We start from the raw sequence: 25428 nt of genomic DNA, 5'->3' as shown, positions 1-25428 counted from the left end.
CTAATATAACCATAAACGGAACCATATAGTTAAACTATGTCACGTCACGAGTCGTTTGAACTATTTTAAAATACAGAAGACTTTAAATTTGTACTTCTAAGTTATTATGAGTTTTTGAAGCGTGAAATTTTGTAAATCTCATTTTTATACAAAACTGAACATTATGATGTAATAAAAAAATGTGCAAGTTCTCTATTGTTTTCACCCAATTTTGAAAAAATGTGAAAACTTTGTATTATCCACGTCCGTCTGTCCGTCCGTCTGTCTGTAATCACAACTCCTCCGTCAATATACCAGCTAGAATGACAAATGAGGTGTCAACTGAAAGCTGATAATCCAAGGATGGTACTAAAGGTGAGATATTTGACCTTGGCGGTCTGTCCGTCGGTCTGTCCGACCGCGAATATAACTCCTCCATCATTATACCAGGTAGAATGACAAATGAGGTGTCAAATGAAAGCTTATAATCCAAGGATGGTACTAAAGGTGAGATATTTGGCCTAGGCTGTCTTTCCGTCGGTCCGTACGACCGCGAATATAACTCCTCCGTCATTATACCAGGTAGAATGACAAATGAGGTGTCAAATGAAAGCTTATAATCCAAGGATGGTACTAAAGGTGACATATTTGACTTAGGCGGTCTGTGCGTCGGTCCCTCCGACCGCGAATATAACTCCTCCATTATTATACCAGCTTGAATGATAAATGAGGTGTCAAATAAAAGCTTATAATCCAAGGATGGTACTAAAGGTGAGATATTTGACCTAGGCTGTCTTTCCGTCGGTCCGTACGACCGCGAATATAACTTCTCCGTCATTATACCAGGTAGAATGACAAATGAGGTGTCAAATGAAAGCTTATAATCCAAGGATGGTACTAAAGGTGAGATATTTGACCCAGGCTGTCTTTCCGTCGGTCCGTACGACCGGGAATATAACTCCTCCGTCATTATACCAGGTAGAATGACAAATGAGGTGTCAAATGAAAGCTGATAATCCAAGGATGGTACTAAAGGTGAGATATTTGGCCTTGGCGGTCTGTCCGTCGGTCTGTCCGACCGCGAATATAACTCCTCCATCATTATACCAGGTAGAATGACAAATGAGGTGTCAAATGAAAGCTTATAATCCAAGGATGATACTAAAGGTGAGATATTTAACCTAGGCTGTCTTTCCGTCGGTCCGTACGACCGCGAATATAACTTCTCCATCATTATACCAGCTTGAATGATAAATGAGGTGTCAAATGAAAGCTTATGATCCAAGGATGGTACTAAAGGTGAGATATTTGACCTAGACTGTCTTTCCGTCGGTCCGTACGATCGCGAATATAACTTCTCCGTCATTATACCAGGTAGAATGACAAATGAGGTGTCAAATGAAAGCTGATAATCCAAGGATGGTACTAAAAGTGAGATATTTGACCTAGGCGGTCTGTCCGTCGGTCCGTCCGACCGCGAATATAACTCCTCCATCATTATTATACCAGCTAGAATGATAAATGAGCTGTTAAATGAAAGCTTATAATCCAAGGATGGTACTAAAGGTGAGATATTTGACCTAGGCAATCTTTCTGTCGGTCCGTTCGACCGCCAATATAACTCCTTCGCTATTATACCGGGTAGAATTACAAATGAGGTGACAAATGTCAAAGTTTAGTAAAAATGACTCAAAATTAGTAAATTCGTATATCAATCCACGCAAAGTTACACGTAAAATTCAAATATCGTCTTCCAGTTCTACTAACGATTACTTTGGGTGAAAACCTAGGACTTACGAAGTCCAATTACTTGTTTTAAATACCATATTTACATCAAACAAAGTGCCAAAAGCATGGATTTCACGGGAAACGTAAAAAAGTAAAAAGACCCGAAGTTAGCCGCAGTTTTAGTGACGTAAATCTAAAGGAGTATAATATATCTGCTTATATATGACAATAACATTGTTGTTTTTAGTATTTTCTCTACAATTTCATCACATTTCCTCACCTTCTAAACCCTCCTTGGACTTCTACAAATGTTTTAAAATCGAAATTAGCTAATTCGATTCAGTCATTCTGGAGCTGTTATAAAAAAGATATAACAAAATAAAATGACGTTTATTAAACGTCATTCAATGTTTACATATTGAAACCGTACCGTACAGACTGCGTGACTTGTCGCATTAGGATTTTATAAGATTAGATTTAAATTATAGAATCAAATTTTGATATCTCTCTTAATTGTTTTGAATTTGCATATTCAAATGATATTTTTTTAGTGTGTCCATGACAGTGACACTTTGACATATTTATAATCCACATCATCTGTGAATAATGAAAAAACTACTCCTTTTGTGAGCTATGAGTGTCATCAAATAGAATCACGATTATAAATATCACTTCCGATTCCCACATTAGGCAGGTCGTTATGTTAATGCAAGGTGAACAATTTTATTGTATAATGGCCGCATAATTCTTTAGATTTAACAGCGAAGTTATTATCTAATCAATATATTAACGTCATTGATAAACATTATAAATAAAAACAGCAGACAACCTTTGTTGTTCGTATAAGGTAAACATGGAATCATGCTATCTGTGTTTGGATACAAAATTTGAATTTTCCGTGCTATTATTATAAAGCGATAAATCAGTTATAAATTCATCTTTTATTCGAGAACGAATTTGTAAAGTCTCACCTGGTCTTTAGTGGCAGTGCCATATATGAAATTAGTGTCTGGTTTATTGGCATACTTGTTACAAAAATGTATACCAAATAACAATTGAATCCGCCATTTCGAAAAGGGCATATGTCACACTTTATTTAAATGTCACTCTTTGGTGCAATTTTATTTCTTGAAGCGTTTTATATATTTTCTGTAAAAAGGACACATCTTAATGTACCACAAGTCAACATAAAAGGCAAATAAAAATTGAAGTCTATTTGAAAATGGCACGAGCCCTGGACTTATGTCCTTTTTTAATGAAAAATTAGGGAAGTTTTAATTAATGGACTTTCGGCCCCTTTCGACTTGTGTCCCTTTTAGAACTGAGAATAAGAGCTCTGAGATGTTACGTTTTCGATACTGCAATATGGACTTGAAAGCTGGACATTAAAGCAAGAACACATAATTAAGCTATAGTCCTTTGAAATGTGGTGTTACAGGAGAACACAATAAAACTAAGAAAGTTTTAATATCTGAGAGAGCTATATGAATTGCTAAGACTGATAATACAGGGAAAGATAAGAGAGGGAAGGAGTCTAGGAAGAAGGAGAAGGTGTCCTGGTTGAAGAATTTGAGAGGCTGGTTCAAATGCAATTCTATAGAACTCTTCAGAGCAGTGGTAGATAGAGTAAAGATAGTGATGATGATATCCAACCTCCTATTAGGAGACGGCACTTAAAGAAGAAGTCCTTTTCGAAATGACGGGTTTAATTATTGTATATACCAAAAGTTATATTCTATTTATATAAAGCGGTATAAAGAATCAAAATAGTCGTTTTCCTTCTTCGCTTCCTATATTAGGTACCAGTGTCTATCATGTTCGGTTATTGTGGCTTCTTCTCTAGGTGCCGTCTCCGCTTCGAAGGTTGACAATCATCAGAGCGATTTTTACTTTTGAGACCGCGGATCTAAATAATTTGTTGTTATTACATCCAAACCATTCCCTAAGGTTCTTCAGCCATTAGTTACGTCTGCTTCCTATGGATCTTTTTCCCTGGATGTTTCTTTGTATAATGACCTGGAGTATTAGCTATTTATCTCCTCTCATCACATGTCCCATATATCTAAGTTTTCTTCGCTTAATTCTTGGAAGTACCTCTCTTTCCTTATGCATACGTCTCATTGCCTCTACGGTACATCCACATACCGAATGCCTCCAGCCTCCTCACGTCAGTGTTCTTAAATGTCCACGCTTCCATCCCGTAGTATAATATGGATAGCACATAGCACCTCAGCAGTCGTATTTTTAGCTCAAGGTTTAGGTCTCGACAGCAGGGAAGCCTCTTCATTCTTGTAAATGAGCTTCTGGCATGTTCGATTCTGATTCGTATTGAGAGCTGTCATTGTTTTCATTAATGGTTGTATCTAAGTATTTGAATTCTCTTACTCTTTCAATAGGCTGATTCTGTACATATTATATCTCCCGAATGTCTTGAGTTGTCTTTGTTATTATCATATGTTTCGTCTTGCTTATGTTGGGCGATAGTCGGTATTCTTCACTTACTGCGGTCATTTTATTAAGCAGTATCTGTAGGTCTTCAAGTGATTCGGCTAAAAGAACTTTATCATCAGCGTATTTCAGGTTATTTATGATCATGTCATTAATTCTAATATCTATGATTTTTTCTATTGTGGCGTTATAATATTATTACTAGCTTTCTTCTTTAGGTATCATAAAAGGTCCCTCTAACGTTGGAAATTACACTGGCGAGTTGTTCCCTTCTTCTTCTTCTTGTGCCACTCCCATCGGAGGTTGGAAATCATCAATACTACCCTGACCTTGTTTACAGCTGACCTAAAAAATTCATTAGTGGTGCAGCCAAACCACTCTCTCAAATTCCGCAACCATGACATTCTTCTACGGCCTGGATTCCGTTTTCCTTCTATTTGTTCCCGTTTTAGTTAATAATAGTAGAACTGTTTACGCTATCTATACTACAGGAATCATCCCTAGAGAAATGTTGACATCAGCATTTGTGTGTTTGCCAAAGAAAGTGAATGCCAAAGAATGCAGTGACTACCGAACCATAAGCTTAATGTCACATACCTTGAAAATTCTATTGAAAATTATCCACGCCAGAATACACTCTAAACTGGAGCTGGATATTAGTGACACTCAATTTGGGTTCCGCAATGGTATGGGTACCAGAGAGGCATTATTCTCCTTCAACGTGCTGACACAGAGATGTTTGGATGTTAACCATCCTCTTTACGTCTGTTTTATAGACTACAATAAAGCGTTTGATAAAGTAAAACATGATCGACTCATGGAAATCCTAAAAAATAAAAACCTAGATGAAAGAGATTTAAGACCAATAACACACCTTTATTACAATCAGCGAGCAATAGTAAGAATTGAAAAGGAAACATCTGAAGAAATGGAAATAAAGAGAGGAGTCAGGCAAGGCTGCATACTATCACCTCTATTATTTAACGCTTATTCTGAAGAGGTAATGCGAGAAACTCTGGAAGATGAAACAGTCGGCATAAGAGTAAATGGAGTCTTAGTTAACAACATCAGATATGCAGATGATACAGTAATAATAGCCGATAGTTTACAAGACCTGCAAAGACTCATGAGTAAAATAGTAAGGTGTAGTAGGGAGTACGGACTCTCTCTCAATATCAAAAAGACGAAGTTTATGAAAATTAGTAAAAACAACCATAATACTAACGAAATCTTGATAGTAGAGAGCCAGCAGATCGAAAGAGGAATATTATATTTATATTACACTTACCTAGGAACACTTATAACAGAAAATAATGACTACACTAGAGAAATAAAAGTAAGAATCGAAAAAGCACGTTCTAATTTTATAAAAATGAAAAAGGTCCTATGTAGCAAATATTTAACATTAGCTCTTAAAGTACGCCTAACAAAATGTTACGTCTACAGTGTACTATATTATGGACTAATTATAATATTATTACTAATTAGGGACGTTAAATGTAGAAGCAATGAGACGACTTAACGCCTTTGAAATGTGGACCTATAGAAGAATTATGAGGGTTTCCTGGGTAGGTAGAGTTACGAACAATGAAATACTGAGAAGAATAGGTAAAGAGAAGGAAGTTGAACTTACAAAGAAAGAAAGCTACAGTATTTCGGACATGTGATGCGGGGCGAGAAGTATGGCATCCTACGACTCATAATGCAAGGAAAGATAGATGGCAAACGAAGCATCGGAAGAAGACGAATTTCATGGCTGAAGAACCTGAGAGAATGGTTTGGATGTAGCTCAAAACAACTATTTAGAGCTACTGCCTCAAAAATTAAAATAGCTATGATGATTACCAACCTCCGTAGCGGAGATGGCACCTGAAGAAGAAGAAGATTCCTTCCAATTCCTCTACGACCCTCGATTTTACCTTTTATGATAAACTAAAGGATTCTGTACTGGTCTCCTCTAAGAATATGCCCGTGGTATGAAATTTTTCTTATTTTAATAGTTTTCAATGATTCACGAACAGCATTTACTCTATTTAACACGAACACGGCTTCGTTGGTCTGCATCGTTGTCCAAAATCAGAAACCATTCCTCAAGTATTTCACTAATGGTGTACACGTCACCAAAAAGTTTAATAAGAACACTGATGTGGTCCTCTTATATCATTTTTGAGAGTTCAGCTTGGAGTCAACTTTTTATATGGGCTTACTGAAATTCCCTGATATACTACACATATATTATCTTCTATTAAAGATTTAAGAAATCGAAGTTGATAAGATCACACTGTATATTCTTACAAGGCTATGACTAATACCTCGGACAAACCATAGTGTTTTCTTTAATATCCGATTAATAATCTGCAAAAATCTTTCTTGCTGCTTGGTTTACTCCATTATTGCATAGTATCTAAGGCTGATTTACATATAAATAAAAAAAAGTGGTTATTACCACGGACAATGGAGGAACTATGGTTAGTTCTTTTAGATGTCGTGATTGACTTATGTAATATTTCGATTTAGCAATCATGTTAGACGATGAGTAACATTTAAACCAACCAGAACGAGCATTTCATGTTATTATTATTTATTATAATTGATCGATTTGATCTATGACTAAATCCTGTTTGAAGTTTCTTGTTTAAAATTTCTTTTCTATTAGGCCTGGATCCCGCGTACCAAAATAGTTTTATTAATAGTAAGCTGAAAATTTGTTAAAAGCTTAACGGTGTCTAGTCGGACAAACTTTGATGTACGGGAGGGAACACTGAAACAGGGGAAGTTTTAATTGTGGAACAGATTACAGGTTTCGAACGTCAGACTACGAAAACGTCCCATGTATTTTGTCGGGCAGAACTTATTTGTTACTCTTTCGTTAAACTCTCATGCAAAAATCAGACTGCTATTTACCACCACTATAATTCCTGTCATTTGACATGTTCTACGTGTTGGACTTATTAAAATGCCAGCATATTTGTCGGACAAACGTTTTTTCATATATTATAAATACAAAGTTTGCAATTTAATAAACTTAAACACACCCTGCTAGTTTTCATAATCATAAACTTGTCAGGATGACACGTTCCACAATTAAAATCACGTTCTACGATTAAAACTTCCCCTGTTCCAGTGTTCCCATACGTCAAAGTTTGTCCGACCAGACACCGTTAAGCTATTAACAAATTTTCAGCTTGCTATTAGCCTTTTTTTTGGTACGCGGGATCCAGGCCTATATTGTCATATAGAAAATCAATCGTTTTCAATTTTATAACTATCAAAAATGACATATATACGTGGGTGGTTCCGGAAGTACCCGATGACATATATACGTGGGTGGTTCCGGAAGTACCCGACTTAAGCAAACATCAACAATTTTGGAAAATAATGTATTTATTTTTAAAAAAATTTATTTTTAGCTCTATACACTTTTCTCGGAGATGTTCAATAAATTTCAAGATCCCCTTTTACTAATAAGAAGTGGCTTGCTGTTCAAAATAGTCATTAAAATGTTGGAAAATCTTTGACTACTGAGCCATTTTTCAAGTTTCGAATAGAAAATAATCCGAGTGGGCTAAATCTGGTAAATAGGGAGTATGAGATAGCAATTGCTTACTTCATTCATCAAAATTCTGTGTCCTGCATTGTCTTGATGAAACACTTTCTTCTTAGCGAAAGGCAACTCGCCTTTGATAGTTTTTTTAAGATAGTTAAAGAAAATTATTCCAGGCATATCTCAAAAAACCGACGCCATAAAATTGCTTGCAGATTAAACGTTCTTCGCCTTCTACTTTTACCAAGTTCTTTGTGGAAATCTATAAACACTAATACCTGAGGTCTGTTGTATTTTATGGATTTTTCAATGAGATGAATCTACTACACACACCGTCAAAATTAGCCGAAAACCTTAAAAATGGGACATGTTTGATATCTCGAATTTCCTAAACCAGTGGTCCGATTTGAGTGATTCTTTTAGTATGTTATAGCCTTATTATTTAAGAATATCGTTGTGATAATATTGATGCTAGACAGGTAAATATCATTTTATACCGGGTGTACCAATCATACTGTGTTTTTTCTTAAAATTTGGAACACCCTGTGGAATATTCTAGCATATGTAAAATATTAAAATTAAAACTCGATTGTAGAGTTATGCTTTCTTAACATTTTTCTTTTCGATTCATTTAATTATGTGGAATAATAAAAAAGTTATATGCGTTAACAACTATCCATGTTTTTCATCAATAAATCCTCATAGTATTGGAGGAAAGTATGCTAAATTTGCAGTTACTCGAGCGTTATGGGGACCTATTGGATTGTGAAGAGTATGTGCTAAAACCAGAAAAAGGTTAAGTTAAGTTTTCCATATAGTGGGGGACATTTCATTTTTTAATTTAATTTTCCATTTGAAACAATCGTTTTTTTCCGATTATAGCGCTATCTATTCATAATTCGAAAAAATGTGTCAAATAAAAGTTGCTTATTTTTACGTAAAGAATCCAAAAAAATTGGGGGCTCCTATTTAAGATTTTAAATTAAATCCCCCACCTCCACCTCTGTGGGAGGTCGTGTTTGGTGCCATTCGATAGATTTTTCAAAAATATTGAATACGTGTATTTTGCACTTTTTCTATCTGATGTTCATTTTTCGTCGATGTTGTATATAAAATTTGTAAAAAAACATGCAAAAATAAATAGTGAATATTACATACTTGATTTAAATGCATGTCCGCTCAGCGTTTGACTTTAAAACCCCCCTCGAAGTTCAGCTGAAATCCACTGGAGGTCGTCATTGTGACATCGCTTAGTAATTTATTTATTTAATACATCTATTGAATTACTCTAGGCTTGTTTATTAAACTAAGCAGATAATGATGGTAGGAGAGCCCAAGCGGGGATTCTTGCAGTTACTCGAGCGCGTCAGATTATCACATGGTGAGAAACCTTGTACCCTGTGTACCTATACCATATATTGGTTCTTAATTCTTATTACCGGGGAATTCATTAAGGGGGGACCGAAAAAAAATGTTTTTCTAAGAAAAACTCGAAATTGTCAGATTAAGATAAGGTAAGTTAAGTAGGTACATGCAAAACAGTGTATATTTCAAAAATCTGACGATTTGAGCGGGGCGTAAGAAAATGGGTGTCACAAAGTTTCACAAAAAAAAGCGAATATTTCGCGAAATAAACGTCAGATCGAAAAACTAAAAAATACGTGTTCAATGTTTTTCAAAAATCTATCGAATAATACTAAACACGTCACCCATGGAGAGGGGGGGGGGGGTAAATTAAAAATTTTAAATACGATATTTTGCGAAATGAACATCAGATCGTAAAACTGCAAAATACACGTATTCAATATTTTTCCAAAAATCTATCGAATGGCACCAAACACGACCCCACACGGAGGTGGGGTGGGGGGTTACTTTAAAATCTTCAATAGGAGCCCCCAATTTCTGTTGCAGATTTGGATTCTTGACGTAAAAATAAGCAACTTTTATTCGCAACATTTTTTCCAATTATGGATAGATGGCGCTATAATCGGAAAAAACCATTGGTGTAAATGGAAAATTAAATTAAAAAATGGAGAGTCCCACACTTTATGGAAAACTTAACTTTTTTTGGTTTTAGCACCCACTCTTCACAATACAATAGGTCACCATAACGCTCGAGTAACTGCAAATTTAGCATACTTTCCTCCCCTACTATGAGGATTTATTGATGAAAAACATGGCTAGTTGTTAAAGCCCATAACTTTTTTATTTTCCAACATAAGCAAATGAATCAAAAAAGAAAATGTTAAGAAAGCCTAAGGCTATAATTGAGTTTTAACTTTAATATTTTATATATCCTAGAATATTCCCCAGGGTGTTCCGAACTTTAAGAAATAAACACAGTATGATTGTTACACCCGGTATAAAATTACATTTACCTGTCTAGCAACAATATTATTACACCGATATTCTTAAATAATAAGGCTATAACATACTAAAAGAATCGCTCAAATCGGACAACAGGTTTAAAAAATTCGAGACATCAAACATGTCCCATTTTTAAGATGTTTGGCTAATTTTGCCGGTGTGTGTATTAATCAATCTTATGTAATAAATTTGGCTCTTACGATTTTTGTTGAGCTTTCTTGGGGATCCTTTCAGATGTATAATCTCCTTAGTCTATCAGCTGGCGAGCTGAACTCTGTTTTTTATAGAGGTGTTACTCCTCTATCCCTCCTCTTTTCCGGGCTTAGGACCTGCTGCGTCGGTTATAGAGCAACTCAGTTCACCCCACAACTAACACATGAGTACTTTAATCATCATTGTTACTAAAATAGGGATATTTTTACCAAAATTTACATCAATAAATTCCAGTACTTCATTAATCGGTTCCTTATCGTTTTCTGCACCTTTTTGAATTTTATTTAAATCTTAAGTGTAAACTACCAACTTAGAGAAAAGCTATTCAGAGCTATTTTTGTTGCGCCATGAAATTAAAATAAATGTCGTGTTAAAAAGCTAGTTTTTGCAATTTCTTTGTACAAATTCTGATCACTTTTGCGTGGGCCACATCTTAATCCTTATTCTGGTGCATCTCACCGAGGCTTTCGCCTCTAACTGTCATACTAATTTTCATCACTGACTTTAACGTTTAGCTAAAATACTGTCTGTATTAATTTATGTCTTATCAACTCTTATTATAAAGTCTAGACAGTGAACCGGATATGCAGTCAAGCCAATGTCTCAATTGTTAGTTGCAAAGGATTTTATTTTGCATCTAATACAACCATGATATCCCTAATGTTAACAAAGCATTTACATTTATTTAATAAGCTTGTCCTTCGGCTCTTCTTCACTTACTCAAAGAGTTCCGACAAAATCCATTTCTTATTCTTTTTTTCTATTTTTAAAAACGGAAATTTATATGAAAATATCCGAAGACCGATTTTAGAGTATTTGTTTACTTTTTTCTAATAACAGGAAGTTAAAATTAACACATCTTTTTCTCTAAAAATAACTACTCTTAACTCTTTAGATACAAGGAAAGTATTGGAAGCACTGTACCCTAATAGTTGGCTATTTGTGTTTAAACAACAATAATAACAATGTTTGAAAATACAATGACATTTTCATTACAAAAAATTGGTTTTATTAAAAAAAAAGTCTTGAGAATTTTCATTTTATTTCCTCGGTTGTATTAAATTTGTACCAAATTTTAGTAGTCTTTCATCATTCGCCATTAACGCACAACCCTCCTCCTTTCTCATCCTGGACTTGGGACCAGTAGTCCAAGTAATGAAGCTTAAAATAGGACAAAACCTCGCAATTTTTACAGAATAAATAGATTTGCTTGAAAATTTGAGAATAAGTAGTGGATAATCCAAGGATCAAAATATTTATCATGCCGAAAGGCGCTTTTACCATGGGGGTGGTTACCACCCCATCTCGGGGGTGGAAATTTTTTATTATATTTTAATCGCAAAAGTTGGTAAAAGCGTTCATTATAAGTAATAAACGTTCTATACATTTTTTTGATAAAATTGATAGTTTTAGATTTATTCGCTATCGAAAGTGTTAGTTTTATATCGAAAAAATCAATGTTTTTAATAAGTTTTCTGCTAATAACTCCAAAATTTTCGTTTTATCAAAACAACTTTACTTAACAAAAATGTACCTTTTAAAAAAGTAAACCAAACCGTGTTTTTTAATTTCCTTTAAGACCAATAGTAATCGAGCTATAAAAGTCTCTAGCTTAAAAATTAAGTGACTTATAATGAAAAGAATATCAGTCCCCATTTTTTTTTCATCGAAAAAGTGATAGCAAGCATCCCCTAATCACCACGATAATGGACGTTAATGGTTAACGTTACTGCGGTCCCAGCATTAGAATGATTAGTTTTTAAAAAAGTGGAGTTAAAGCGAATTTAGTTTATTTAATTCCCAAGAATTTGGTTTGAAAAAAATTTTTCTACGGCAAAAATTTAGTGAATCGTAAATGAGTATGTATATCCAAAAACATTGATTTTTCTATACAAAACTAACACTTTCGATAGCGAATAAATCGAAAAGTATTAATTTTATCAAAAAAATGTATACATTTTTTGCTCAGAATGAATGTTTTATCTACTTTTGCGGTCAAAATATAATAACAAATTTCCACCCCCGAGATGGGGTGGCAACCACCCCGATAGTAAAAGCGCCTTTCGGAATCATAGATTTTGATCCTTGGACTATCCACTACTTATTCTCAAATTTTCAAGCAAATCGATCCATTCTGTAAAAATTGCGAGGTGAAACGCTTCGATTCCTGGCCTACAGGTAATGGCGGGACATAACTTTGTAGGTTTTCTGAATTAAGGATAGGTACTGTATAAGTATAGTTCATACATACACGTTTATCTTTCTTGTTGTGGACTGGTACTATGTGGCTTTCACGCCGTTTTATCAGTATTTCTTCTCTTTACCATATTTCATTTATAAGGTGGTGTATTTATACATGAACTTCTTCTCCCCTTTCTTAATTAGTTCAGCATGGATGCAATTTGGGCCCTAGACTTTATTTCTTAGTATCAATAGTGCTGCTTTAACTTCCTCAAGCACTAGTAACTCTATTTCGAGTTCTTCTGAATGGTACTGTTTCTGTTCGTATGTTGTTGTCGCCACGTCAATATTTAACAATTGTTTGAAATACTCTCACCATTGTCGGCTTATGTCCGCATTTTTCTTAAGATGTCCTCTGTCATCTTTTATAAATCCCGCACTAGTTACCATATTGTCGTTTAGTGTTTTTATTTCCTTATAAAACTGCCTAGGCTGACCGATACAGGTCAGGTAACCTGGTTCAATTTTCTACGTTTTGTTTTTCTTCCTTTTCAACACTTTTCTCGTTTCTGTTCTAATTCTATGGTAAGCTTCTCTATCATCATTGTTGGTCTTCTTAGTAGATCTATCCTTTTGTTGGTTTTTAGTTTTAAACTTTGTTCATATTCTTGGTCGAACCACTTTTTTTCTAATTTTTCCTCCTTTTTCATATGCATTCTGTTGCTGTCATTTCTATGGTTTCTCTTATAATTTGCTATTTCTGGTTTAATGTCGTAAGCCTGGATACCGCGTACTAAAAAAAATTGATTAATAGCAAGCTGAAAATTTGTTAATAGCTTAACGGTGTCTAGTTGGACAAACTTTGATGTACGGGAGGGAACACTGGAACAGGGAAATTTTAATTGTGGAACAGGTTAAAAATTTGGAACATCAAGACTACGAAAACGTCCCATGTATTTTTGTCGGACAGAACTTCCAATTGATGTGTTACCCTTTCATTAAACTCTCATGCAAAAATCAGACTGCTATTTATCACCTGTCATAATTACTGACATTTGACATGTTCTACGTGTCGGACTTATTAAAATGCATAGTTGGTGATAAATACCAGTCTGATTTTTGCACGGGAGTTTAATAAAAGGGTAACAAATCAATTGGAAGTTCTGTCCGACAAAATACATGGGACGTTTTCGTAGTATGACGTTCCAAATTTTTAACCTGTTCCACAATTAAAACTTCCCGTGTTCCAGTTGTCCCATACATCAAAATTTGTCCGACTAGACACCGTTAAGCTATTAACATATTTTCAGCTTGCTATTAATCAACTTTTTTTTGGTACGCGGGATCCAAGGCTATATCAGCTCTGGATTTAGTACCTCTTCCTCCAGCGTCTGAAACCTATTTTGTATTCGCAATTGGTATTCTTGTTCTTTTTCGTGTATTTAATTCGCTTTTTCAATTTCTTCTTTGGTGATTAAGGCCCCTTTCTTTCTTTTGGTTCTATTGCTCAATTTTTTCGTCATCTTTTATATTCTTCCCATCTGTTTATTTTCTCAGAAATGTATATTCCTTTTTCTAATTGGTTTTCCGTGTCGTGTATTTCTTGACCGTCCTCGTAAATACATTTGCATATTTTGCAACTTCAAGACAATGTCTTGTGTAACCGGTAAGTATTGCAATGGACATTAACTTGAAGATATCTTAAAATCTCAAGCTCAATGTTATCCGCGTAGTGTATTTATAGAATGGAAGTATCGGAAAAGCCATTAAATTCTAATTATAATCGGCTATTATTCCGAATTTTATGGCTTTTAGACTGAATTCATCTCGTCTACTCTTTCGGAGCCGGTTCATATGACATTCTCGCGTGGAAAACGACAAAAAAACAACGACTTATTTCTGTTTAATGAACGAATACACGGGGCTGTATCATAGCCCCCGTTAGCGAAATTATTCCGATTCGATTTTTTTGCACAAACTTACTCAAAAAGAGGTCCTTATAACAAACCCACAGGGTGCCGGGCGGTGCCGTGGTCGAAAAATTGTTTCATCATCATCATCAACCCGTACACGTCCACTGCTGGACATAGGTCTCCCTCAGCAATTAAACAATTGTTTTTAAACAAATTCACAAAAAAAAAATTTCATTTCGAACAAATTTTTTTTAGATAATTTGGGTCATTCTGAGCAAAAAGGTCACTTGTCATTTTTCTCTAAAATTGATTGTTGTCGAGTTATACGTGATTTAAAATTTGAAAAATGCGAAAATCGCCATTTTCAAGGCTTAATAACTTCTTAATAACAGACAAAAAGTGATCAAATCAAAGTAGAACCCTCCTTCAAGATCCTGAAGAAATTTTTGTCATTATTTTATTAGAAAGCTGTTACTTTTAATTATTAACAATTAGCGCTATAGTCCAAGTCCAGGCTATAGATAATTTGGGTCATTCTGAGCAAAAAATGTCTCTTGTGATTTTTCTCTAAAATTGATTGTTGTCGAGTTACACGTGATTTAAAATTTGAAAAATTGAAAATGGCCATTAAATCGCGTATAACTCAACAACAATAAATTTTAGAGAAAAATCACAAGAGACCTTTTTCGCTTAGAATGACCCAAATTATCTAAAAACAATTGTTCGAAGTGAGAAAATTATTTTTGTGAATTTGTTTTAAAAAAAATTGTTTAAACAATTTTTCGGCCAAGGTACCACCTGGTACCCTGTGGATATGTTATAAGAACCTCTTTTTGAGTAAGTTTGTGCAAAAAAATCTAATCGAAATAATTTCGCTAACGGGGGCGACGATATAGCCTGGACTATATAGCGCTAATTGTTAATAATTAAAAATAACAGCTTTGTAATAAAATAATAACAAACATTTCTTCAGGATCTTGAAGGAGGGGTTTTAAACTTTGATTTGATCACTTTCTGACTTTCATAGTACTATAAGTATACATTACGTAGTATAATTTTTAATCGAGTTATTAAGCCTTGAAAATAGCCAATTTTGCATTTTTCAAATTTTAAATCGCGTATAACTCGACAACAATTAGGTTTAAAGAAAAATGACAAGAGACTTTTTTGCTCAGAATAACCCAAAAACCATGAACAAAATAAAAACCTTATTTTGTAAAAGGTATGTGTATTTAAAATCCTTAAAAAGGGCTGTATCACAAAACGTTTTCGGAATCAATATTCCATCATCAGTGTTATCACAGGTTTACATGCTTTAAGCCACCAAAATTTTTAACATCCTTCAAAATCAGATAACATAATGTAACCCCAACTGTTTAAAATCAATTTAAGGGTTTTTACCCGTACATTTTGGTGGCTTAAAGCATGTAAACCTGTGATAACACTGATGATGGAATATTGATTCCGAAAACGTTTTGTGATACAGCCCTTTTTAGGGATTTTAAATACTTATACATTTTACAAAATAAGGTGTTTATTTTTTGTGATTTATGGTATACAGCCAGTACAGGAATTTTTCCTTGTGATATATTTTTATCATGAAAAAAATATGTTTTTTTGGTGGTTTAAAGGTGTTTTGCTCAATTTTTGTAATGGTGTAAGTCTAAAAAAGGGCTTTTAACAGAAACTTGTCTCTTAATCTTGTCCCTGTAAGCTCATAGCTATAATAAAATCAAAAGCTTTTTGAAACACCTTGTTGGACACTGTATTAGAAATTGCTACAAATCACAGAACACATTCACTTGCTTTTTTCTAACAATATTAACACAGTACTAACCACCTCACATTTAACTAATAATATAAATTTTAAGTGTTTTGAGATTTTAAGTGTATTGATAAAACTAACTTTTTGAGTTATCAATATTAACATTTGTTTTTAAAATTTTTATTTTTTTATTTTGAAGTTTCTAAAATATTGTGCGCTAAATTTTTAAAGGTAGTTCATACCAAAATTCAGAAGTATTGATGTTTTTGTCTATTTTTCCTTCGTTGTATGGAGTAATTGCGCTAACTCAGCTGATTTGTAACATGTGATTATCTCTTAGATTAATGAAAACACCTTAAATCTATGGATTATCTCGAGAATTGTTGAGTTTTGAGGTTATTAATATGTGTTTCTTTTTCATACGTGGCATATGTGGCATCCTCTATCAGCTACATCAACGTATGCATCAAATAGGGAACTTGCACATTTTTTTATTACATAATAATGTTCAGTTTTGTATAAAAATGAGGTTTCCAAAATTTCACGCTTCAAAAACTCATAATAACTTAGAAGTACAAATTTAAAGTCTTCGGTATCTTAAAATAGGTCAAACGGCCCGTGACGTCACTCAGTTTAACTATATGGTTCCGTTTATGGTTATAATTAGGTATATTCTTCTTCTTCTTCTTCTTTAGTTTATTGGCCTTCACCTATTTTGGTACACCTCGTCGCGAAATAAAGGAAAAATATTTATATTCTATTAACATTTATCGTATGTCATTGTAATAATATATACCAGTTTGTTGACATTGGAGTTTGACATAGTTATTGAAGGAAACGAAAGAAGGTTTACTACGGAAAATAAAACCATTTTGTAAAAGTACAGTTTTCTATGAATAGTTCAAACGATCAAAACACTTGTAACGTCAAATAAATGTATTTTCTACTGACGTTTATAACGTCTAATTTAAAATTCTGTTTACTTTGTTGGAAAAATGTAAATGTACAAACGAGTGACGTCACGACGCGTTTTAGGCCACCTGTTTTAATTTGAATTTTTAATCGCCTTTGGGGGCCAAACGAAAGACCTACAAAAAATTTTTATCTTTGATACCTACATGTTTTAAATTATGTTCTGTTGTGATTTATAACATTTTTTTCGAATTTAAAAATTTATGCAAGTTTCCTATTATAATTCCTCATACTCAAAAGTCCTCCGTGATAATTTTTATACATAAATGTCCACAAACATGAAAGTTATAGCGAAAAATAAAATTTTAAATGCAACTTAACACCCTGTTAAAGTTGCAATCTGTCTTAATATCCTCATTGGATTAAAGCATGTTGGCTGAAACTGTAATATTTTAAAGTGTTAAATCTATTGTTTTTTTTTGTACAATTACTTAAGGACCACCCTGTATATACAGCATGGAATTTTTCTTTCGAAAACTTTCTTTTTTGTGTTTTCTGTCATCACAAATTTGTCACTTTCAAAATATAATATTGGTCTAATGATGGTTTTATAGACAATAATTTTCGATTTTATATGTACGGTTTTAAAGCAGAATTATTAAGTTAGTGATAGTCTTTGTTGCCCTTTATTTTTTGTGTTTCTTGAGGCGTGACCTCTTTGATCTTCGGACATAAGAACACTTTCCTCCGGGATTCTCAATCTCCCCTGGAGCTGGGATTTACTTTGCTGTGGGTGTGTGCGTTGGACTTATTTTATTCCCTCTTTATTTAATTCTACTTCAATATTTACTCCAATAGACACATTTTATTGTATGCCTACAGTTATACAGTGTGTAAAAGCCAAATGGAATAAATTCATTATTTCGTAAATAAGCGATTTTGGAAATACCTATATCCCGAAACAGATCGATTTTTATTTTTAAATTAGATTTTTTGGCATACATGTCATACTGGTGACGACATCCATTTGGGAGTGATGATGCAATCGACGATTTTTTTTAAATCAGAATAGGAGTTGTGTGCTAACTCATTTGAAAGTTTATTCAATTCTCTATACCGGGTGGTGAATTGGAAAGCGGGCCATAGGAAACTCAATGTAAAATTCTAAGCTGTTAAATTCCTGCTTCCCTAATTATTTTACATCAAAAGTCATCAGAAACTATTTGTAGAGAATTGAAATCTCTATTGAAAACAACTGTTAATATTGTTCTATGAACAATAATTATTCAAAATTTTGTAAAAATATAATACAATTTTCAGAGTAATACGCCAAAGCTAGGCCACACACAATACAATAATGTGTATAAGATTGCATTTGTTGACAATGAATTTATTATATTAACAATTAGAACTGTCAATTTTTTAAATTATTTTATCATTTTTTGTTTAAAACACAATAAAGTTGATAAGATACCCTTAGTTAAGGAGAAAGTATTAATAATAAAGATATTTTCTTCAGTCAATAATGTGCTCACTGTCAGTTAAATAGTAACGTGTGGCCTAACATACCCACACATACCTACTGCGGTAAATACATTATATTTTTCAAAATTTTGGAATGTGTTTAAATCGTAGAACAATTGTAACTTCTGTTTTTAATACAGATTTCAATCCTCTACAAATAACTTCTCATGACTTTTGATGTAAAATAGATAGGGAAGCAGGAATTCAACAGTTTAGAATTTTACATTGAGTTTCCTATGGCCCGTTTTCCGATTCACCACCCGGTATAGTAATCTAACCATTAACATAATTATTTATACAGGGTGTCCATTTATTTTAATTAGTTAATTGGCACAAAAATAAGAATGTATGTAATTCATTTAATTCAAAATACATTTTACTGCTGTCATAAAACCGAAAAAATGGTTATTTGAAAAATAAACATTGCTTTTCCCTTAAATTAAATGTTCAAACTGCCAAGAGGCAGGTGGGTGGCAGTTTAAGCATTGAATTTAAGCGAAACACAATGTTTATTTTTTAAAACATTGTTAAACATTTTTTTTTGTTTTATGACAGTATTTTGAATTTTAAATTACATAAATTCTACTTCTTGTACCAATTAAATTAATTCAAAATTTTTTTGTAACACCCAGTATAAATAATAATAATGTTATTATATCTCTATTCAATAATGTATATTATTCAATAGAGAATTGAATAACCTTTTAAATGAGCTGGCACACGACCCTTGTTCTCATTTTTAAAAAATCGCTTCTTCTTCGTGCGACTAGGATTACTCCTGTTTGTCTGCGTCTTATTCTGTTTCAATTGTTGCAAAGACAATTGTGCATTGTCTTTCCACCTTTTCGGCTCCTTCCAACGGGTCTTCTGCTGTACGGCTTGTTGTTTTTACAGGTGTTCGCTAATCTATCTGGTCCCATTCGGTTTACATGTTCGTTTCAGTTTTTTTTCTTATTTTTATCCTCCTGTTAATATTCGCTGATTCCCGAAATAATGAAATTATTTCAATTGCTTTTACACACTGTATAATAAAATGTCATATTTTTTTATAAAATACGATATAAGAACACTTATACATTAACAATGAATATTTCTGCCTATCGCATTCAAAGGAGTGGTTGTTTTGCAATGCAATTCAAAAAACAACTGCAGAAACGTGTAAAGTAATATTGCTGCATGTTTGTTTTTATTGTTGTTTTTTTCATGCAATATAATGCTTTATTGATACCAGATGGTACGAAACGAAATGTTTATTTTACTTTGTTCTATAAATGATCATATGAGATATGAATTCATATTTATACTGGATTGTTATACAGAGAAGTCTAAACAGTTGCTGGTTGAAAATCTACTGAGATAATGTACAGATTCCGGCAAATGTTAATCGTCAACATACAGGCGCTAAGGAAATGAGTTTGAAAGCCGGAACTTAAAATAAAAATTTACTTTTTCTACGGCCGTGCTAAAGCAGCCACTTTCCCACATGCATTTCCTTTCCCAAAGTTTTCCCGCACTAGTGCGGGAAAGTAGAATACTTTGTAATATGGCTTTATAATTATATTATAATGCATGCAATAAACTAATATGTATTTAGATATTATTTACTACTTTCTTTCAAATTCATCTTATTGTGTTCATGTTTTATTGAAATTACACGCGTTAATTCCTTGAAATATAATTATTTTGACATAATATATGTACAAAAAGTCATATGTATCAGTGATAACATAGTTATCACTGATATATATCAGTGTTATACACTGTTATACAATGATATACATATATATATCAGAATACATATATGTATTAGACATAATATATGTATCAGTGATACATTTGAAAAATGCCACGAATTGCTCGTTTACATTTAATATTACCAAGCAAGAAGTGAAGACATTCTTGTTTTTCCAAATGATTAAATTTGCATACATTTTTGTATTACATATTGTTGTATGTTGTATTTACTCGTAAATAGAAATTGATATAACTTTATTTGTTGTGGCTGTTTCGCAAACGTACGGCTATAGAAAAAGTATTGTTCCCAACTCATGCGGGAAAGTATCAGATTCCGCACTAGTTAGGAAAATAACTATTTTACAATCGGGTTAGTCTATCCGGAATACTGATATTGAACAATGAGCAAGATCTATTCACTTCAGAGGTGAAGTCAATAAGACATAAAATGTCATACTACAGTAAAACATTGAGCTTATGTAGTCCAGGAAAATAATATTTTTCTAGTGACATTCACCCAGCCAGGCAAACAACAGTTGTTTTGAGTAGTATGGACCTATACAGGGTGTAACGAAAATACAGGTCATAAATTTAATCACATATTCTGGGACCAAAAATAGTTCGATTGAACCTAACTTACCTTAGTACAAATTTGCACATAAAAAAAGTTAGAGCCCTTTGAAGTTACAAAATGAAAATCGATTTTTTCGAATATATCGAAAAATATTAGAGATTTTTTATTGAAAATGGACATGTGGCATTTTTATGGAATTAGTATCTTGAGAAAAAATTATAGTGAAATTTAGACACCCCATAAAAATTTTATGGGGGTTTTGTTCCTTTAAACCCCCCTAAACTTTTGTGTACATTCCAATTGAATTATTATTGTAGTACCATTAGTTAAACACACTGTTTTAAAAACTTTCTTGCCTCTTAGTACTTTTTCAAAAAGTCAGTTTTTATCGAGATATTTTGAATATTTGTCAAATCCACCAAATATTTGTATATGGTTAAGTACGATGATGGAGACTTAGTAATAATAGGAAAATTTATTTATGATTTACATTTTTAGGTATATTTTGAACCATATTAAAAAAGAAGCCACATCTCGATAAAAGGTGCCTTGTAGAAAAAATACAAAGAAGCAAAAAAGTTTTAAAAACACTGTGTTTAACTAATGGTATCGCAGTAATAGTTTAATTGGAACGGACACAACCATTTGGGGGGTTTAAAGGAACAACGCCCCCATAAAATCTTTATGTAAACATATTAAAAAAGTAGCCGCAACTCGATAAAAACTGCCTTATCGAAAAAATACCAAGAGCCAAAAAAGTTTTAAAAATATTGAATTTAACTAATGGTATCACAATAATAATTTAATTCGAACGTACACAAAAGTTTGGGGGGGTTTAAGGGAACAAAACCCTCTTAAAATTTTTATGGGGTGCACAAATTTCACTATAATTTTTATTTAAGGTACTCCTGCCATAAGAATGCCACATGTCTATTTTCAATAAAAAATCTCTAAGAGTTTTGATATATTCGAAAAAATCGATTTTTATTTTGTAATTTCAAAGGGCTGTAACTTTTTTTATACGCATATTTGTACTAAGGTAAGTTAGGTTCGTTCGAACTATTTTTGGTCCTAGAATATGTGGTTTAATTTATGACCTCTATTTTTGTTACACCCTGTATATCAAAAACCTATAGGTATGTTTCCTGCAGTCAATTTTTTTACTTAAACGGTCAAAAAATGGTCAATTTCTGCTTTTTTCATCTATCAACAAAAAGTGAAGCATTTTAAACAAATTTTTGAGAATAAGAAACGTATAAGTCATATAATACCTTCAAAATGCTCGTCAAAATAATACCCATGCCAACTCAAAATTGCCATTAAACTAAAAAAGAAGTAGAAGAATAAGATTGTGTAGTAGTTGGCAGTTGCCCCGGAGAAAAAAAAGTTTAATGCAGTTGAAAAAAGTTTAGTTGTTATATTTGTCTCATGCCAACTCAAAATTTCTACTAAACCAAAGATAAAAAAGAAGATTGTGTATTGATAGGCAGTTGCCCTTAGCGTGAAATTTTTTTATCTTATTATGCTTGTCCCACACCAACCAAAATTGCCAGTTAACTAAAGAACAAGAAGATGAAGCAAATTGTACAATGTACTAACTCCAAATTGTAAGTGAACAAGGGATTTTTCCCTTATTCCGCGACGATGAGCTGGCCAAATACCCAAATAGGGGGAGGCCAATAAACTAAAGAAGAAGATACCTACAAAATGGCGTTTTTTAAATTTTCTATCCTTATTTGTTGCTCAGAAAATTGCAAAATAGTTCAGAAATTTTGCCATTTATAAATGTTAATAACTTTTTTTTAAAATGTGTGTGTGTTTGTGTTTTATTTTATTATTTTATTTTATGTTTATTTTTAAAAAATAAACTTAGAACCTTCATGTTGGATCTTGTGGTGCTTAAAATATGCTTAAAATTTCAAAGCGGTCGGTCAAATAGTTTAAAAGGTACCATATTATTTATTTATCCCAAATTAAATTGTTTTGCAACAAATAAGTCAGAAAACAATAAAGTTACAGTAATTCTACGGGTAGCTTTTAATTATTACACGATTGACTTTAATTATATTTCGCTTTAAAAAGCGAAAATTGACCGTTTTTGAGTTTACTTTTAATAACTAATTAAGTCCAAAACATCGATTGCAGGAAACGTAAAGGTTCTTGTTAAAGAGGTCAATACCACCCATCCTTTCCGGGTCAGTGTCACAAACAGGGTACTTTTTGCATATTTCTTTCGTGACCAGACATCTCGTAACGCGACGGTTCGTAACCAGACAACTGGTAACGGACAATCCGTAACGGTGACAGTTCGTAACTATACAAATTCGTAACGTCCAAATTGAATTATTCTGTTTATTTTTGTTAACGTGGAAACTAACTGTTATTACAGTTTTATAATTAAAATTATGTTTATTAATTTAACGAATCAGTACCGGGATAAATACGTTTAACACATTTTATGTTTCGTGTTTCAGAATATATTAAAAGTATTTAAACACAAACAAATATTTAAATACATGCATACAAACTTTTAACAATATTTTAAAAGTTTATCCCTCTTATTGTTCCTTAAATTTGCATATACCTTGACAAAGGAATAATGAAGTAATTCGTGAAATATTTAAGCCAATAACCGTCTTTAGACATTCCCAATTTTCTAGTAAACATTTTGTAAAGGAAAGATAAATGTAAACCTGTTATTATAATAAACATTGTGATTGGTTATAGCGATGGCTTTTAATACTTTAATACTTGGTTTTAATACTTTTATTATATTCTGAAACACGAAATATGAAATGCCTTAAAAATGTTTATTCTGATACTGATTCGTTAAATTGATAAATATAATTTCATTTATAATTGTAATAACATTTAGTTTCCACGTTAACAAAAATAAACAGAATAATTCAATTTAGACGTTACGAATTGTTCGTTACGAATTTGTATAGTTACGAATTGTCGCTGTTACGAAGTTTCGCCGTTACGAACTGTCGCTGTTACGAATTGTCCGGTTACGAACTGTCGCGTTACGAGATGTCATGGAACCTATTTCTTTGGCCTACTTTTATTACTTTTTGTCTGCTTTCGTTTATAGGTAGGGAGCTAGCAAAATATAAACTAGGGCTGCTTAAAATCATAAAAAAATGTATAAAACTAAAATGTAAACCCTTAGCATTTATATAACAAATAAATAAATATACCTTTAACCTTTGTGTGTGTATTTAATCGTATGATCATACTTAATTAACCTAATTCATCAGATCAATCTGATCGTATTAACCGTTCAATCGACGACGTTTTTAATTCGTTTGTTTGTATTTTTTAGAGCTTTCACGGTACAGCTGCCCTCGAGCAACTGATCAGTTCGGAGGAAGAAGAAGAAGAAGACTTGACCTTGTCAGCCGACGAAGGCTTTAGTCCGCCTACGCCCAGCCCCTGCGAGTTAAGCCCTGCTAGAGCTTCCTTGAGGCATACCCTATGGGAACGAATACGACATTAAAGCCCATGACCATGTTGTTTATGTTACGATTGCGATTTTTCGGTAAAAATGATATTCCGCGAGCCATATATAAACTTTTAAATACATCTTTGTTCACTTATCGCAAATGTCTTTCATCTATAGTGCAATAAACATCGATTTCTTTGTTTTACGAAAGTGTGAGCAAATCTCTCATTTAGTCCGACTTGTTGTAAGTGTAGATGGAACAGTAAGACCTTGGTGTGAAAGCGTTGAATTATGTGAAGTTCTTTTAAAGGATTAGTTTCAGGATTATGAAGCTTAAGCTGCTGTAAGTCAATAACTTTACATATTGTTGTCATTTTTGATGTTCTAATCAAAAGGCCTTCGTTCACTTATCACAAACTTCTTTTATCTCTAGGGCAATAAACATCGATTTCTTCCTTTTACAATAGTGGGACCAAAGTGTGAGCAAATCTCTCACCTAGTCCGACTTGTTGTAAGTGTAGATGGGACAGTAACACCTTGATGTGAAAGCGTTGAATTATGTGAAGTTCTTTTAAAGGACTAGTTTCAGGATTATGAAGCTTAAGCTCCTGTAAGTCAACTTTACATATTGTTGTAATTTCTAATGTTCTAATCAAGAGTGATTCCCAGATAATAATACTTTTTCTATGTGTAAGCAAATCTCTCACCTAGTCCGACTCGTTGTCAGTGTAGGTGGTAAGACATTGTGGACAGTAAGACCTTGGTGTACAAACGTTGAATTATGTGAAGTTCTTTTAAAGGACTAGTTTCAGGATTATGAAGCTTAAGCTGTTGTAAGTCAATAACTTTACATATTGTTGTCATTTCTAATGTTCCAATTAAGAGTAATGCCCAGATAATAATACTTTTTCTATGTGTGAGCAAATCTCTCACCTAGTCCGACTCGTTGTCAGTGTAGGTGGTAAGACAGTGTGGACAGTAAGACCTTGGTGTACAAACGTTGAATTATGTGAAGTTCTTTTGAAGGATTAGTTTCGGCTTTCAGCATTAAAGCTTAAGCTGCTGTAAGTCAATAACTTTACATATTCCGACTTGTTGTAA

General features: G+C 33.1%; 1 protein-coding gene across 3 annotated transcripts in view; it reads left to right on the top strand.

Moving 5' to 3' along the window:
- The window catches only part of LOC126892894 (uncharacterized), a 232487-nt gene that overhangs the window by 197807 nt on the left and 9252 nt on the right, over positions 1 to 25428 (top strand). Inside the window, exon 3 of one of the 3 annotated variants that reach the window (XR_007701038.1) lies at positions 24208 to 24600. Coding sequence is in view for 1 of the 3 variants with exons in the window: in XM_050662717.1 (XP_050518674.1) it covers positions 24208 to 24381 (174 nt within the window). In the remaining 2 variants the exon portion in view is untranslated. Of the gene's footprint in view, positions 1 to 24207; positions 25317 to 25428 lie in introns of those variants that run through there. The other 2 variants (XR_007701039.1, XM_050662717.1) reach the window with 2 other exon arrangements.

Source organism: Diabrotica virgifera, chromosome 9 (assembly GCF_917563875.1).
Source record: "Diabrotica virgifera virgifera chromosome 9, PGI_DIABVI_V3a".
NCBI classification, from domain to species: Eukaryota; Metazoa; Arthropoda; class Insecta; order Coleoptera; family Chrysomelidae; genus Diabrotica; species Diabrotica virgifera.
The sequence above is the reverse complement of the archived record's forward strand: the minus strand, read 5'-3'. Positions and strand labels throughout refer to the sequence as shown.